The sequence below is a fragment of the Mixophyes fleayi genome, chromosome 3, assembly GCF_038048845.1.
Source record: "Mixophyes fleayi isolate aMixFle1 chromosome 3, aMixFle1.hap1, whole genome shotgun sequence".
NCBI classification, from domain to species: Eukaryota; Metazoa; Chordata; class Amphibia; order Anura; family Limnodynastidae; genus Mixophyes; species Mixophyes fleayi.
In genome coordinates this window covers 339,494,643-339,512,108 of record NC_134404.1, presented here as the reverse complement: position 1 = coordinate 339,512,108, position 17,466 = coordinate 339,494,643, and the positions used below count along the sequence as shown (strand labels likewise).

Sequence of the window (17,466 nt, the reverse complement as noted above, 5' to 3'; positions counted from 1 at the left end):
CCAGAGAGATGAGACCACCAGTATTTTTATTTAGTGCATTTGGGTCTACTTGTGTAGAACTGTTCTCTGATCTTACCCTAAGGGGCAATTAATTTAGCATCTAGCTCAGATGGTGTGTACCTTGTGGTCTGTGACATCTCTGTGTGTTGGATTGTAAAGGTCTGCTCAAGGCAATGGTAAACTGCAAATCTGAACCTTCCCCTTATTAAATGAAACTTTACTTTTTCAAAATACAGCCTATCTGTCCCTCAATCAAGTCTGTGGCTGACAACAGTTCTGTATAAGGTGGATGTCCTATTTTTGAAGACAATTCATTGTATACCATGAGGGTTATATGTATGTACATAGCAACTATGTAAAAACGTTCTATATTGTACCCTATATGTTTTGTGTATACATATAAGATCTGGTTTCTCTGAGTATATCATTCTACACTTTACACCTAGACAGAGAAAAGGAAGTTGTTTAGTTTAGTCATAATGTGTGAGTTACACCGAGGCTAAGAAGGTGCAATATTCTGGATCTTTTGTGCATTAAACACCTCTGATTGGTGCCCCCACACCATCAGGAATATCGGTAATCCCCAACCCTTGCACATCATTTTAATACCTCATCACCAAAACGAAATGTGGTTTTTGCAGATGTTACCAAAGGCAATAGCTACCGTAGCAAAGGGAACAGCTGCAGCATGGCCTGTCTCACCTGTGAAAGCCCCATGTGTATGCTTTTAAATCTTGTGCTCTATATGGGGGGGGGGGGGGGGGGGGTTGGGTTATAAATGTCTAGATACACTCTGGGATGTTACATATAATTCTGACCTAATTTGTGGATATTCTATAAAAAAATGTCCGAATCTGCCCATTACCCTGTGATACCAAAGACTCCATATTTCTGCTCATATCTATGTCTGGTGGTAAAAGAAAATGAGCTCAAATCAGAACCCGCAACATGACCCCTCATCATCATCATTTATTTATACACCACTGATTCCGCAGCGCTGTACAGAGAACTCATTCACATCAGTCCCTGCCCCATTGGAGCTTACAGTCTAAATTCGCTAACATACACATACTTTCACTCTACCTGGGCGTGTTTTATTGCACATCAATTAATTCCGCTCAGGCAACTGCAATAGAAAGATAAATGGGAAGTTCAGAAGTAGAGATGATACAACTGGCAATAAATCATGTCTCAAACCGGTTTATCGAATCGGTAGGAAAACTCGCCAGAATATCTAGAATTTTATAAAAACATCTAAATTTGAAGAAAGTCGAACACGTTCGCACTAAAGCTGAAACATTTTACTTTTTTTTTTTTTAACAAGACACCTTGAATGCAAATTGTGAAATTAGAACAGGAGTGTTCGCTCTCTTAATTAAAAGAAAGTTAAAATACTTTTTTTTTTATATTCATACATTTTATTCATGTTAACAAATAAAAATATTTGATAATACTAAATTCAGTGTGAGTGTGGGCCACATATTCACACCGGGGTGTGCTGCTGATTGTACCGGGAACATGTTCGTGGCCTTTGAACCAGTTTGACAGTTTCAGTCGTCTCTATTTGGGGTGTTAGTGTGGCTGGTGCTGGGGTCTCACTCAGGGTTATTGTGGGACTGGCTGTTAATGCAGAAGAGAAACCTAACTGAGCAATAGATTACTCAGAGCTCCTCTATGTATAATGCAAACTAAAGCAACCTGAGATCCTTCCACTGCTGTACAAGGCCCAGGCTGCCAGAGCATGCTGGGATTTATAGTGAGCTGGAGGACACCCCCACTGTTGTCTGTGGAAATCACGTGGGAGCAGCGTGTTGGCCACTATGGACCGTACTCCTTTCACAAGAGTGCTCGTAATGACTTCCATACTACAACAGGGTGTCCTATTCTCATAGGCCTAAGTGTAAGGTTGTGTCCATTTTCTCGGAGCTCATTGGAACAGTACAGATGGCCCCAGAAAGATGGCCGCCGCCGCGGGGACAAGACGCTGAATTGCACTTTGCCCTCTCTGTAACGCAGCCACTGCTGGCGTGACACTACTTCGCGGTGCCGGTGACGTCACGTCGGAGGGGGCGCGGCCTGGCGAGAAGCTCCTCCCCTGGCACTCTGCGCATGCTCTGTCCTTAAACACGTGGCTGAGATCCGAGCGAGCAATGGCGGCAGCGGGCGGCGTGTGCGAGCCGCTCCCCCCCTCCGAGCGCCCTCTCCCCCCGCGCCCGGGACCTGCTCGCCCTGTCCGGTGTGGATGGACGGATACAGGTGTGGGACACACGGGGCGGGGGCCTGAGGAGAGAGTACGTGCCCTCCGCGCACCTCAACGCGACCTGTACCTGCCTGGCCTGGGCTCCGAGCCGGGGGATCCAGGTGAGCGGGGACCGGGGGGGGGACACGGGGTGCAGCGGCCCCTGGAGAGCGGTGTGTGGCACGCGTGTGTGAGATATGGAACATGTATGTGACTGATCATGTGTGCTGCATGGAACACGTGTGTGACATGCTGCATGTGTGTGGACAGCTGATTCTACATGTATCTCGTGGGCTTTTATCATGTAGGTGACGTCTCTAACATGTTCTGCGTATGAGGTGGAGGAAACCGCATGTGTCATGTAACACGTGTGTGACAAGATTCGGCATGTAGTCTCATGTATGTGACTCAGGTGGGAATGCAACATGTTACATGTGTGAGATGTTGCATGTGTCATGTAACACTTGTGTGTTTCTGATCATATATGTGACACGTGAGGTGGATGCAGTTATGAGGAATAAACATACATGACATGTGCAGGTCAGAACACATGTTATGCTGAGAGATGATATAATCTATATGGCAGTGTGGAGGGATGTTTTTATAGGCCTGAGAATGAGGCTCTCCTAGGGTCACTCTCTCCTACATGTTGTGATTCCAGTCCCTGATGGAGTTCTGCATCCTCTGTCTCCAGCTAGTGTGGGACAGCAGCACCGGAGGGGAGACCTGTAGGCCACAACAGCTGGAGAGGTGTAACAGTGTCAGGACTGGGTATAGTTGGATCGGTTTCCTTTATAGGTTGTTACATTGGGATTGTGTGTGTATTAGAAATATGGCATTAGCAACTAGACCAGGATTCTGGTACTTTCATAGACTATGAAGATCCAAGTGAGAGGTCTTCAGGAGAACATGCCATGTATTCAGGATTTCTGCTGTAGGAGCAGGTGGGATAATTTCTGACCCAGCCAAAAATAAATTAACTCGCATGTGCATGATTAAATTCTGAAAACATGACCTGTTGGTAGCAATTGAGGGCACTGTGTGGGCCTCTCTGATCTAAGTGGTGAAACATGTCTGTTCCCTATTCTTCAAACATGTGCATTGGTTTTTCTACCCAAAGCAACTGATCTATTTTGTATAGCAGACAGAGTAGTGGTTGGGGGTTCACAGTAAGTATATAAATTAAATGCAGCCTCCTTATTAGATCTTATTAAATAGGATGGCACAGTGCTGGGGTGATTTTGACCAGTGTGGAGTTTGTATGTTCTCTCTCTATTTGTGTGCTCATGTTTCTTTCCACATTGAAAAAAACATTCTTATAGGTTAATGTTTGTGCAGAAAAGAAATTAGACTAAGCTCCAGTGGAGCAGGGACTGATAGCAGTGAGTAAACTTTCTCTGGGAAGAGCTATATAAATAAGTTGATAAGAGGCTTCCTAACACTGTCATAGTCCATATGATATTTGGTGGTTTTTATTTAGCAAATCACAATTTATACGAATGCTGCAAAAATGAGTATAAAGATTATTACTCCATTTAGAAATCCAGCATTTCTTCCAACGTAGTGAGTTCGGCCCTCTACAGGAACAAAACGGTCCTGGCTGCTAGTCTGACATGCCTGTACGTTATTAGAGCAGCCCTGTCACATGGTATAAGTCGCTCTATTGGCAGACTTCAGTACCTGTTTGTATTTTTCCCCCAGTATAAGTTTCTTTGTAATATACAGTGCTGCCTCCCACTCAACAAGAACTGAGACTAGAACTGAAGTCTCTGTTTATTTCACATTTCGCCATTGAATATTTAACTTTTAATTTCTATGTATTTATGTTCTTTACTAATTTTCTTTACTTATTTTTCTTCTTAAACTAATTAAACAAAAAAGCAACTAATCAGTGGAATCGGCCATAAATACTAATTGTGTGAGAGTGGAGAATTCCACCAGTTATCAGACTAGGGACATACATGCCATCCTAAACTATAGTCGGTGGATCCCAAATGTTCTCAGTTCGAGTCACCATCATTTTTTTTTTCAAGGCCCCCTTAAGCCAAAATAATTACTAGGCACACCTTGCTTACGACCGGCACTGGCCACGGCACCCCTGTGAGATCGCCACACCACCCCCAGGGAGCTATGGCGCACAGATTGGGAACCTCTGCCTTAAGTACCTTTAACAGCTGATTTGAAGCTCTCCCTCTGTTGGATATATACTGATCTCTTGGTGGTATATGTGGACCACAGCCGAAAAATCATTGTGTATATCCCCTATACCAGAGCTGGACAAATCCAGTGAGCCAGGCAGACTTTTCTGTAAACAAAAAAACCAAAAACTTGCAATTATCTTAAGTACTTTCTATTAATGTCAATAATAAGCATTCATTTATATAGCACCAGTAAATGCTCTAGCTCTGTACAATTGGAAACAAACACAGTAATGCTGGGTAGTACAGACAGAGAGGAAAGAAAGCCCTGCCCGCAACCTTACAATCTATGATCAGTGAACCCTCCCCCCCCCCCGCGCTCCTTATATGAGCTCATATAAGGTTTTTTGCCGGCCCTTCAATTATTTTGTCCAACCCTGTTCTATATCCAGCGTTACCTGCTTCATAATTTAGTACAATAATTATTGTATACAATGTTATTCTCAAAGTATACAACTTTCTCTTATGTCTTTGGGTTAACTGTTCATTAGAGGTTCCTGATCTTTTGCAGCTTGTTGAAGAATTGGCGTTTAAATTTCTTATTTACAGATTAAAGGGGTGTCTACCACCTAAAACATAGTAAAATGGTGGAACTTATGTTCAGTTTTAGACATGGCAGCCACTATTAACACTACTATAATGTTGTTGGGCATAACATGAAGTGGACTAGTCATCTACCTGAGCGGTTGGTCCCCTCTGCTAGTATAGATATATAAATTCTCACCCATAGGACAATGACTGCATCCAGCTTTTCTGAACAGACCCTTTATCCTCCGTATCACTTTCATTGCCCCGTTCCCACGTGTTTGGAAAAGGCATGAAATAAAGCTCTTTGTTTTTTATATGTTTTAGTGCACTTTTAATGCACTGAACTTATACCAATACTACCCGTTGAGTACGTCATACACGTGAAGAACGAAGCACTCACGGCCTAAGAATAACGCTCTAGTTTATGTATATTGGGACGTGAGGATTTCAGGTTCTAGTGATCCATTAATAGTTCTATAATTTAACTGCTGGAAATCAACAGATCAAAAGAACCTTTATGAAGGTGGCTATCCTCTTTAAATGGGGTTATTTCCTTAATAAATTGTCTTGTACATTCCCAGTGTTTGTTTCTTCATTTGGTAGAATTATAACCATAAAGCAGCTTTGTGCCTTATCCAAGGGCAATAAAATAATGTTGTATAAGCCAGTAAGTAAGAGGGTGGGAACCCCCTATGGACAGTGAAGTACATACAAGTTTGTGTGATGGAAAGTGACTAGTTAGCTGATCACCTCTTATCTCTCTCAGGAATCTCATCAGAAGAAGAGGAGGAAATCGGAAGCGGTAGATAAAGATGAACAATACGATCTTCTCACAATCGGCACAGCCACCGGCACCATATTGTTGTATAGTATTGTGAAAGGGGAATTACAGAGCAAACTGGTGAGTCCTCCTAGCCTGCCCAGTCCTTGTTGTTAAGATTCGGTCACGTGTGTTGTACCCAAGTGGTGCTCTGCGTTAGGGGGATGTACAGACTGTGACTTACAGGCGCTTGGTATACTGATCTTTATTAAATGGATTTTAGGCATCCCCTCCTACTTTACCTTAATTAAACACATTTTATTTGCTTGTCACTAATGAACATATTTTTAATCAATGATTTGCAAACCTAAAGGGACCTTTGAGCCTTATTGCGTGTTGTGATTTTATGAAATGCAAAGTGGGTACCATTTATTCCAAGAGCAAAAACAAACTTACCAGTCATAGGAATCTGAAAATGTATGTTAGCCATGGTTGAAAGCAGGTGATGAGCTTTCTATATCCTGCCGGATGGCGGTATGGTGCCGATGGGACGTCAGGTGACACGGAAAGTTGCCACATGATTGGGCAGAGTCCGCGCCTAGCCAATCGCATGCTGGCTTCTGACACTGCCTCTCCCCCGTTGGACCTCTGGCAGGGTGGAGAAACGCATTCATATTGTTATGTATCTTTGGTTTAAAGATTAGTTTCCAAGTTAGAATCTTTCTTATCTCTGCTTAACTCTTTACTGAACCTATTGACAGGTTGGCGGCCATGACAACAGAGTAAACTGTGTAAGGTGGCATCAGGACAACGGTTATTTGTACAGTTGTTCAGAGGACAAACACATTGTGGAATGGAACACACAGACATACAAAGTAAAATGGTAAGTGTCTCGTAGGTTAATGTATCGGCATCTCCCATTATGTCAGATGGTGGAATTCAGTGTGTAACACTACAATGATATCACTAATACCCCCGAGTAAGACTGGTTCTCTTATGTGTACTACGCACTACTGGGTTAACGTAATATGAGGCTGATCTCCCAGTGTATGGAAAATAAAGTGAACACTTGTGTCTCAATGACAAATCGGTAGAAGTTTTTAAGCCTTTCATGTTTGTCCGTTTCTTTAAACGCACTTTATTTGCAATAACAAAGTTTTAATTCGAGCAGTTTGTTTATTGGGGTAAAGGGTGAGGTGCGTATAGAGCTCGCTGTAGTGTGCACAGTTTAGTTTTGCTTCTTTCTGACTAAATGTGAAGTCCTGAGCGAGTGCCTCTTGGCCGCTCGCAGGGTTTGCTGATGTGGTGTAATATTATGTCTCTTCTCTGTCTCTATCCTCAAAGCAAATGGAAAGGAGACAACAGCAGCGTCAGCAGTTTGTGTATAAGTCCAGATGGAAAAATGTTGCTGTCTGCAGGGCGGACGATCAAACTGTGGGACCTGGAGACCAAAGTCCTCACTAAGGTATGTACCAGGGTGACGTCACAGTGCCCTGTGTATCGCTGTAGAAGCCGTACAATCCAGAGGAATTATACTGTAAACCTAAAACTTACTATTGCGTTCACCGAGCTATGATGATTTCCCTGGGCCAGCCAAAGCCTTCATTCATGGGTGCAGTGTTGGGTAGTCTGTTATGTAGTACTTGGTCTGTTTGTGTCTAATATTTGGTATTGTCGTCTTAGCAATTCACAGGCCATTCATCAGCTGTCACGTCCCTCATGTTCATCAATGTTCGACCTTCGGGGGATTCCCAGACGTCCAATGACGCAACAGGCTTATACTTCCTGTCTGCCGCGCTGAACGACCGGTTTATCAGCGTATGGTAAGTTATGGCTGGTCGTCTTCATGGATCTGCCCCCCTCCCACTAGGACAGAAATATAAGATACTGCACCCCCGCCATGTTCACGATGACACGCTCCAGCTGTCTCTGGGTAGAAGGAGAGCATGTAGTTTCTTATCAATATGACAAAGGATTAATTTGAAAGCTCTTAATAATTGTAACCTAATTCCCGGGTGACTCTCCAGTGGCCTCAATCAGTCTTAGCCTCTTTGTGTTTCCATAACGTAAAGTACATGTAAATATTCTGTGCTGAACGCACTATATACTGTTAGATGGAAGCACACCTGCACACGTTACACGTGTGTTGACATCCGTCACTACACAATCCTAGAGCTTTTAAACTAGCTTTGGTTCGTGATACAAAATTGAGCCCTTACATATGGTATGCTGTAAATTTTTATTTTACAGTTTAACACCACTCAAAGCTGAAAATTAAATGTCTACTATGTCTTAGCGTTTCGTAGTGTATATAGATGTTTGGTCAAAGGGAAATCTATCTTAACTGCTATGGTGGGGGGACAGAACAGTGTATTTTACTTTAACGCCTTGTGTGTCAAAAAGCGTAATTTCAGGATTTTAGATGCCCCTTAGGGGAACCGTGTTGCGCCCGATTTATCCTGCACCTCTGTACGGGTAGAGACACCGTGGGTTTATACATGGCGTGTGCTGTGATGATGCACAAGTAACGTGGTTTCGACTCACTGAATTCTGTGAAGACGACTTTTCCTTGGCTGTGTCTGAGCTCTCCCAGTGACCCGCCTGTGTGTCTCCCATTCTGTCCATTCTTATGTTATAGACCGGGGATGTCACAGAAGCGTAGTAACTACATGGTCCTGTTGTGCCTTAGACAGCTCTCTAAATAACCTGTGTTTCTTTTTTTTTTTTTTTTAGGCAGGCCCGGACTGAGAAGAAAGAGAAGAGTGCGCTGCTGTCCTTCACGCTCTCCGAAGCTCCCATCTCTGTAGACCTGGCACCATCTAACAGCAGAGAAGAGGTAATCTCCCCCTAAATACCACCCAGCTGGTTCAGTCACTCTGGGGGCGCTCGGCTTGTTCCTTAGATTCCCGGGTTACTCTGTAGGCTCTGAGGTGGCACATCTCACCGTGGTATGCCAATGTCATTCATCCCAATACATCCTGACCTCAACGCCCTGCAGGAATCTGTGTAGTCTAGGTTCTGCCATGTCAGTGTGATGAGCTCCCAATATGGCCATAGCGGGATTGAACAGTGGGTGGTTTGGCCGCCTAGTGCGCAGAATACTGGAAGCGAATGGACGGACCTTCCCGTAGCCGTCCTGCTCCTCGTCACCTCTAGGTTTCTGTACCCTGCCGATCCTCTGGGCACACCTAGACAATTCCCATGGCTCCTACATTTCAATATGGGCACTTTTATACAGGTGGCAATACCCAAAAATCTGTAACCTGCAAAACTATCTCAGCACTGTATAATCTGTTGCCTAGATGTACATGTAGTATACATGTATGTTGTGTGTATGATCTGATCTCAGTCTGTTGTTGCAGCCTCTGAAGATGGCGGTTGTGTGCAGGGACGGACAGTTGCATTTATTTGAACATGTATTGAATGGGTAAGTCGGGGTTTTGACGTATAAATATTTGTATCTCAAGTGAGCACTGAGATTAAGGCTAATTCCATCCAAAACAAAACATTTCTCTTCTGTGTGTTGGTGGCTCTCACCTCCATGGTGTCCAACAGTCCCAAGACTCAAAACTAAATAGTTTTTGTTTTTATGTTCTGTTTTTACTGGAGGGTGTTTTTTTTTTTTTTTTTTTAATGGAATTAGCCTTTAAAAGTTTAAAATGCGCTTGAATAAGGCTCACTTTTAATCTAAGTTGAATGTGTTTTGGTTCTTGCATCTTGTATAACCATGCAAATACGTCCCATGTTGCAGTCCTCGCAGTGCAGCGCGTGTTGTACAGGTACTTGGTAATGTACTCGTAACTGAAGTCATTATGGTTATAAGCCGTGGTAGTCAGTTTAACCATACTGACTATCCCGACAGCGACTACAACGACATGCCGACATTCCAAAGACGACTACTCGGACATAAGAAAAAAAAAAAACCTACCTGCCATGACACAGATGAAGTGATGTGATGACCCGATTTGTTGCCAACTGAGGAAAATGACGTCAAAAACGCGACTCCTATTCAAGCGCCGATCATCGGCAACACATCGGGTCGTCGCATCACTTCATCTGTCATGGTAAGTCGTTTATTTCTTTTCATATCGGGGTAGTACTCTTCAGAAATGCCCTGTCGTTGTAGTCGGAGTAGTGAGTATCGTTAAATGGTACTACACCCGTTGTAAGACATATTATACTATATTAGGAAGTGCAGGGATTGTTGGCTGTGATGATATCAAGAGAACGGTTTCGCAATCTTCCTGATAACCAGTGATGTGTTATCTCTTGGCTGTCTGAGCTCACACTCTTACACAGCGAGCCGTAGACGCAGTGCTGCCATCCAGATTCTTGTTGTGTTGGCGTGATATTTACAGATGACTACTTCATGTTTCGGGGTACTGGGTGGGGCAATTAAGGATTTTACTTACAAATATGGTACATTAAATGATGTAGTCACAGGTTAATTTATCTGTTTACACAGGAACTACAAGAAGCCTCTAGCGCCGACGTGTACAGTACAGATGGCAACGTCTGGCAGCGACGCGGGCGCCACACCAAAGCCTATTTCCATCCTCTCCGCGGGATTCTGCCCGGACAGACAGACTGTTGTACTGTGCTATGGCAGCACCATGCTGCCAGTCACCGAGAGAGTGGTACGTCCCATATTACATGTAACAGCTGCTAATCTCAGAGCTCCAGAAACCAATACAGATGAGATGCAAGAGGGGGGGGCGGCTGGAAAAGTTATAATTAGTGTAACTCTGCTATAGTGGCTGCGATGCCCTGAATTATTGTTTATGTAGTTGTGAATTTTATACCTAAACATAGTTTAATCTTCCATAGCCTTAAATCAGTGTCTTACAGACTGGTGTCCATTTTGATGAACAACTTTTCCCTATACAGCTCACTGTTCTGAATAATTCTGTTATATTGGGACCGTTCTACCCTGGTTGGTGCTTTAAGGAAAACATTTATTTTTAAAAGCACAGAAATTTCTTTAATGTTAGCACATTGTAGAAGTCGGACTAAAGTGAGACTTGGGTACAAATCACTTTTATCTCTGCACTGACCACCATTCATAGTGGTTTCATGCTTTAGAAATGAGAACAACTTTCCTTAGCTGTGACTGAGCAGAGCTCCAGCTACTGGCGGTCCTGACGATGGACAATCTGTGCAGGACATTGCAATCTACTGGTCTCTGGTTTAACGCAGCGCTTCATATAACTCCCGCTTTATGGTTCTTGATCTTCCAGGTGTTGAAGATGGATGAACCTCACACCTGTTTAGTGCGGGACATCCAGAAGACGGTGACGCTTAGACAGGAGGCTGCGGTAACGAAGGTGAGTGACGTCTGTAGGACCCGGAAGATAACGGGTAACGTAACAATACCGTCCGTTCTGTTTGGGGGGTCGTCACTGTCTGGGCTACAATTGCTGATATTTAAACTTGTGCTCGTCTGGTGTAAAGTTTTAATATCGATACTACAATGGGAATGTGATAATGAATATTCTATATTGGGGAAGGGTCTGAAAGATGTCGGCTGTGATGATATCAAGAGAACGGTTTCGCATATTCCTGATATCCAGTGATGCGTTATCTCTTGGCTGTCTGAGCTCACTCTCTTACACGGGGGGCATTGCCCGTACAGCTGCTGTGCCCCGTAATCCCCCACACTTACACGGGGGGCATTGCCCGTACAGCTGCTGTGCCCCCGTAATCCCCCACACTTACATGGGGGGCATTGCCCGTACAGCTGCTGTGCCCCCGTAATCCCCCACACTTACACGGGGGGCATTGTCCGTACAGCTGCTGTGCCCCCGTAATCCCCCACACTTACACGGGGGGCATTGCCCGTACAGCTGCTGTGCCACCGTAATCCCCCAGACTTATTGTAAAGGTGCAGTTAGTGGTCGCTGTATCCTCTCAGCAGAGCCTCTAACCAGTAACGTAACCTACAGGGAGAACTAAGTGCATAAAAAGTCTATTCCTACCTGGAAAACGAGGAGATTGTGGAGCTCTGTTCCCCTCTAAGCTGTATGTTTGGATTATTTTCACGATTGCTTATTTGCAAATACATTAGACCTCGCAGTGTTCACATCTCAGGCTGTTGTTATAACGGGACATCGAAGATCCAGCAGAAATTGTTAATTCTGATCATAGGAAATGCAGAAAAGGCTCTAAAAAGACTTGTTTATTTCCAATAGGTGAAAACGCCAGTTGTGAGCGCCAACACCAATATCCTCGTCCCGGGAATTCCTGGACACAGCTCCGCAGCCGGCTCTTCTGTATCGCGGAAGCAGGATGGGAAGCGGAAACCGGGAGACAAGGAGGCAAGTTGGGTTTTGTTGTTGCTTCGTTTATGACTAAGTACCAGGAGATCCTCACCGTCCTTTTATTGTCTAGACCCATCCGCAGTCCCTGCGGTGATGACTTCAGTCTGGTTTCGCTTGTGTCGGACTGTTTGTGAAGACACTTCTCTTGGCTGTCTGAGCAGGGCACAGGATGACTCTTAGGAATTGTCACCCGAACTAGTGTTGTCCCTTTTCTTACCGAGTTTCCTTGCAGCTATAATAATCCACCTTCCGTGTTCCAGGTCAGCATTGAGGACAGACTTGGGGCTATGGACATTGACCTCCCGAAAGTGGCAAAAAAACCTGGCCTGCCGCAGACTGACAACTTCGCGGTGCTGCTGGTGCAGGGCTTAGAAAGTAACGATGCCCATATCCTAAATGTAAGTGTGTTGTCTGAGGATGGGGGTGCAGCCATCTATCCCGTACTGGGACTTGTAATATGTTCTGTTTCTAATGCCTGATCTCCTTTTTTCCATAGAAAGTTTTCCAAACCAAAAATGATTCTTTAATCAAGAAAACTGTGGCGAGGATACCGATGTGTTCAGTAATACCGTTGGTGCACGAGGTGAGAGGACGTTCTCCGTTTGTTAATTTATAACATGGAAGCGAGACAATGGTTAGGACTGTAGGTGCCAGAATTAACGTGGTGCAGATTGAGGCCGGCTAATGTTAGGAAATAATTGTTACCAATAGAAGTAGATTGTTCCAATCTTACCATAGATGTAAAGTGTTGCTGATAAAGGTCAAACACGTTTATGAGAATAAAGGAAATGTTCCTCTTGTCTTATGCTGCTACATCCTGAAGGGGGCAGTGTAACGCTGCTGACAGATTACGTTTGCAAAAGGGAATAACTTGCTGCTACCGCTTTAACCTGTTACTTGTGTTTGTGCTTAGTGTCCAAAATAAGGGGGTGTGAGCATGAAATATATCCTACTTAGAGTATATATGATCTATTAACTATTTACCCATCTTTAATTTTCAGCTTACCAAACGATTACAAGGACATCCCTCCAGGTGAGACTATTGTAACTCCACTTCTGGTGTTTTGATTACCTTCATTTTCTTATTCAGCAATGCCCCTTACCCCTTATTCCTCTGCGCTGTGGCCACCCAGATATCTAGGGCTCTGTAGCCTATTGGCTCCACCTCCTGCCATCACCCCGAAGCAGTACGTTGGCGTTTTGGCTTTAATAGTGGCGCGTGTAATATTCGGTGTTGCGCATTGAGTTCCTATGTGCTCTTTATTTGTCTAAACCCCAGTTCCTGCGGTGATGACTTCAGTCTGGTTTCGCTTGTGTCAGACAGTTTGTGAAGACACTTCTCTTGGCTGTCTGAGCAGGACGCCCCATGTGTATTAGGCATTGCGCTGCCAGCGATAGGCATGGTGAGGACTTGGTTACATTGGATTCTGAGCCCTAGGTGCTGGAACGTTGGATGTCAGAAGCAGGGTGATGTCTGGCGAATGCTTTGCTGCATCCTACTCTGTTGTAGGGCCCCTCAACTCCTTTCATCAGGACCCAACTCTGCAGAGGAACATAATTTTCTTTCTATTAGATCCAGTCTTTTGAAACTTTCCCGGGTTTCCCAGCAGTACAAACGGCAAACTTTTAAGATTGTACCAGAAAGGTTGGACGTAGAAATTGAGTGATGGATTAAGCTGTACAGCCCCCTCCAGGTCACATTCCCTTCATTTCAGCTGGTTTATAAGCAGATTTTATAATGCAGCTTTAGAATGAACAGATCTCGGCCTAATGCAGAACACTTTTGCCTTTATTCCATAGAGCTACCTGTAATATAATTATAATATAGAACACTAGTCTTGTACCTCGGCCCCTTGTTACAGTTAGTGGCTGTGTTTTCTCTTCCTCTCTCATCCCTTTATTGTACTGTCTCTAGTGCGATACTGATGGTGCGTTGGGTGAAGGCGGTCCTCATTAACCACGCCTCGTACCTTTCCACGGTAAGTGTCCCCGTTCCCTGGAAACTATATCTTCCCTGAGTTAGCGGAATCTGTTCTCACTCTGTATTGTTTCCTGCAGTTACCAGACTTGGTTCCCCAGCTGGGGGGTCTCTATCAGCTGATGGAGACCAGAGTGAAGACCCTGCAGAAGATGTCCCGTCTGAACGGGAAGCTTTTCCTGGTCATCACACAAGTGAGTGTTTTGTGGAGCAGTGAAAAGTGGGGTCTTTTAACTTAAACGTATCAGGTCCTGAGTTCGATTCCCACCAGTGACCTGCTGAGGAGGAGATTGTAGGTTCTCCTTATGTTTGCAGTGACCAATACTTGTGCTGTAATGTGTACATGACGGTAACCCCCCCCCCCCCCCTCTCGCTTTCCTGCTCTCCATTAGGTGACAGCGACTGAGATCTCGCAGAGAGTACAGGTCAATCAGGAGGCCAAACTGGTCTATGAAGAAGGTAAGATCTAGACGTGGGTACTCTGAGCTGTGGGGATTACCTGCAGGCTCTGGATTCACCTGTATGTGGATTGCACCTTGTCTGGTTGTAGACTTGTTCTATTGCTGTATCTTTACATCAATTTCCCAATACCACCAGCAACAGTCTGGTCATGAAGTGATGGACTAAAATCCAAAAACTTCCGTCCAAACAAATGTGGTAAGTTTATGATGTGTCCATTTTAGCAGAGGGCAAAACCTATTTTCCCTTATCATAAAATAGAAAAATGTATTGGGAAATGCTTCTCGATATTCAGCTTTGTGTAACTTTTGCAGTAAGTACAAGTCCATTAACTCACGTGCAGCTGATGGGAACTTGGGGAGATGGGTGATGAGAACGTCACTGTGGACTGCCCAAATACACGACGATGTCTATGTGGAAAGGCCGTTGCTAGATTTAGTGGTTTGTCAGGATGGTTCTTGCTGATGAAATGAAACCAATGTACAACTTTGTCTTGCAGAGTCTTCAGAGGAGGAGGAAGAGGATCAGAACACAGACTCGGATGTAAGTTCCTTTCCTTGTCTTACAGTTCACTGTGCAAGAGATGACATTAAGATAAAGTAATAAAACAAAGGTTTTCGTTATGGATGGAAGAGTAAAAGTCCCAGGAGTTCAGAGATCTGGAGTTGCTCTGCTGTGGGGTGTGAAAGTGTCCATGTAGTGGGTCATAAATCCAGGTGTTGGATTGAGCCCTTGAGTTAATGCCTGGAATGTTCTTATCAGTTTGAATTCCCATATTTTTCTCTCCCTGTAATTTTTAAAAAGACCTTTTAATAAGATTTTTAAATCTGTCACACTGTCCAGAGAAGTTTTTACCCACGGGGGTGTCCAGAGACTTCCTTATTGTGTGTCTTTTTTGGTTAGCCAATAAAGGTATCGCTCCTATAATTTTGTCTTTTTTTTGACACAAAAGTATTTAACATCACATAGACTTAAATCTACTAATGTCTGGCTCTTCCAAATTCTACTCAAATGTTAACCCCTAATTTGTCCACTGGGTGGCACTGTGCTGCTGTTACAGCACGTTACCTCTGCAGGACACAATATAAGACGTATAGTCCTAGGCTGTACTGTCCCTGTCTTGCGGTCTGTCAATCGTAAAACTTTTATAACATTGACTCTTATCTTTCGTCTATCAGGATAACTGGGAAGAAGGTGAGGAGGAGGCAGAGAACGAGGATGAATCGGAGGCTTCAGGAGAAGCGGAGTCCGAGGACGATATGAATGTGGATAAAGTAAACGGAGACTCTGATGCGGATCTTGGGAACGAAAGTGAAGAAGAATAAGGACTCTTCCCGTACAGCGATAGATGGGACTAAGGTGCCTGCGGACTCCATACGCCGCTGAGTTCCATATTGGCAGCAGCTGTCAAGACCGGGCCCTGTTCAATCCGCAAAATGTTTGAATAACCGCGTCTGCCTTTGTGAGAATCCCCAACCGTTTTCCAGATCCTCGACAACTAGTCAAACGTCTAAGGATGTTTGTTATAATCTGGAATAAATAGCCACCTCCCATTGTGTGGTCATTTATTTATTTTTTATTTCCCTTTTTTTGCATCTGGTTTTACAAAGTTGATTAACAGGAGGGAATATATATATTGATTGTGTGAGATTTATACTTTCCACCGATAAAACTGGCGAAACCACAATTGCCGTCGCAAATATTTAACACAATCACCTGAAAATGAAGAAATTTTTTTCGAAACATTTCATTCAGCCGCACTGACTGCTTGTGAAACCAGAGTTGATAATGAAATGTCAATCTTTAAAAAAACAAAAACGGAAACCAATCTCTGCTTTCTCTTCCCGTTCATCCGCTGTTGTTTTGCCTTCCGGTATATACATAGGGTGGAGACTCTACGACTCTATAATCGCTCCTTTCGAACTATTTAATTTTTAGTTTAACTCTGATTTTTACACACACACACATCAATGTATTTTGCTTTTTATCTTTGTGGCCACCGGATCTGTGTACAGACTTCCACTTTATTTTTCTGTCTAATTGAACCTGTACATGAGAACAGCCATTGACCCAGTTTCAGTATAAAACACTTAAAGGAAAAGTGGATTTTTTTTTTCCCCCTGATAAAGCAGAATAAAAAAAATATTTGTTTTTGTATTATGAAACTAAATTTGTTTTAACTTTTGAGCGGGGGGAGTGGGGGGCTGCAGTGCTTTAAATAACCTCCAGTATAATGTACAGTATATTTGTCTATAAATGAAGCTGTTAATGGCAAGTTCATATCGCCACCTTTGTAAAGTGAATAAAAAAAAATATAGTTCTCCTTTATACAATGATTGTTATATTTTCTCTTGTTTATGTTCTTGGTTATATGTTATAAACAAGTGGGACTAATTTCAAAACATGAAAACTACTTTTTTTTTTTTTTTTTTTTTTTTTTTAAACCCTCTAGTTGGGATTATTCTGTGTATCTGGGTCACAGGTAATATATGGACTGACTTCAGTTCTAGTTTTCTGGTTTGGCAGATCAGACAATAGACTTGCTGATAGCGTTCATCTGATGGCGTGCCCAGTAATCCTGCTTCACTATCTGGCATTGTGGTCATCACTCTGCGTGTAACGCAGCTTTATATGAACCCGCTGGGTTCGATTCAGACTGGGGCTTAGTATGTTCTCCCCGTGTTTGCCTAGGTTTCCTCCCACTGTCCAGACATACTGGTAGGTTAATTGTCTTCTGGCTAATAAGCCTCTGTTTGTGTGGTAGAGAATAAGCTCCATTAGGGAAGGGTCTGATGTAAAGGATTCAATGTTCTCTAGAAAGCGCTGAGGTATGACGCTATATAACCAATAAGGAGTTAGCGCGCACGTTTTCTGAATGGCATACCGCGTTGCTGGCTTCTGTATTGGCAACGGTGAGCAACTTTCCTACCAAAAAAACACCGGCTTTCCCTCGGATTGGACAATACACTTTAGTAATAGTGTGAAAA

At 43.6% G+C, this 17,466-nt stretch overlaps 1 protein-coding gene and 5 non-coding genes across 6 annotated transcripts; all 6 read left to right on the top strand.

The window, feature by feature from the left end:
- Window positions 1–2,135: 2,135 nt before the first annotated feature.
- On the top strand, window positions 2,136–16,297 carry WDR43 (WD repeat domain 43). Its single transcript, XM_075204387.1, is given in 19 exon segments — window positions 2,136–2,183; window positions 2,185–2,361; window positions 5,732–5,866; window positions 6,487–6,608; window positions 7,070–7,190; window positions 7,409–7,548; window positions 8,459–8,561; window positions 9,088–9,152; window positions 10,191–10,362; window positions 10,963–11,049; window positions 11,914–12,039; window positions 12,303–12,440; window positions 12,539–12,625; window positions 13,044–13,075; window positions 13,958–14,021; window positions 14,101–14,214; window positions 14,413–14,479; window positions 14,979–15,022; window positions 15,658–16,297. Coding segments are annotated over 19 exon segments (1,974 nt in total). The 5' UTR covers window positions 2,136–2,150; the 3' UTR covers window positions 15,805–16,297.
- On the top strand, window positions 8,231–8,312 carry LOC142147677 (small nucleolar RNA SNORD53/SNORD92). The gene has a single exon (XR_012690788.1). It is a non-coding gene; the product is annotated as a small nucleolar RNA SNORD53/SNORD92 (small nucleolar RNA).
- LOC142147676 (small nucleolar RNA SNORD53/SNORD92) lies at window positions 9,931–10,010 on the top strand. The gene has a single exon (XR_012690787.1). It is a non-coding gene; the product is annotated as a small nucleolar RNA SNORD53/SNORD92 (small nucleolar RNA).
- LOC142147674 (small nucleolar RNA SNORD53/SNORD92) lies at window positions 11,247–11,325 on the top strand. Its single transcript, XR_012690785.1, has one exon. It is a non-coding gene; the product is annotated as a small nucleolar RNA SNORD53/SNORD92 (small nucleolar RNA).
- Window positions 12,128–12,203, top strand: LOC142147673 (small nucleolar RNA SNORD53/SNORD92). Its single transcript, XR_012690784.1, has one exon. It is a non-coding gene; the product is annotated as a small nucleolar RNA SNORD53/SNORD92 (small nucleolar RNA).
- Window positions 13,325–13,400, top strand: LOC142147671 (small nucleolar RNA SNORD53/SNORD92). The gene has a single exon (XR_012690783.1). It is a non-coding gene; the product is annotated as a small nucleolar RNA SNORD53/SNORD92 (small nucleolar RNA).
- Window positions 16,298–17,466: the final 1,169 nt, after the last annotated feature.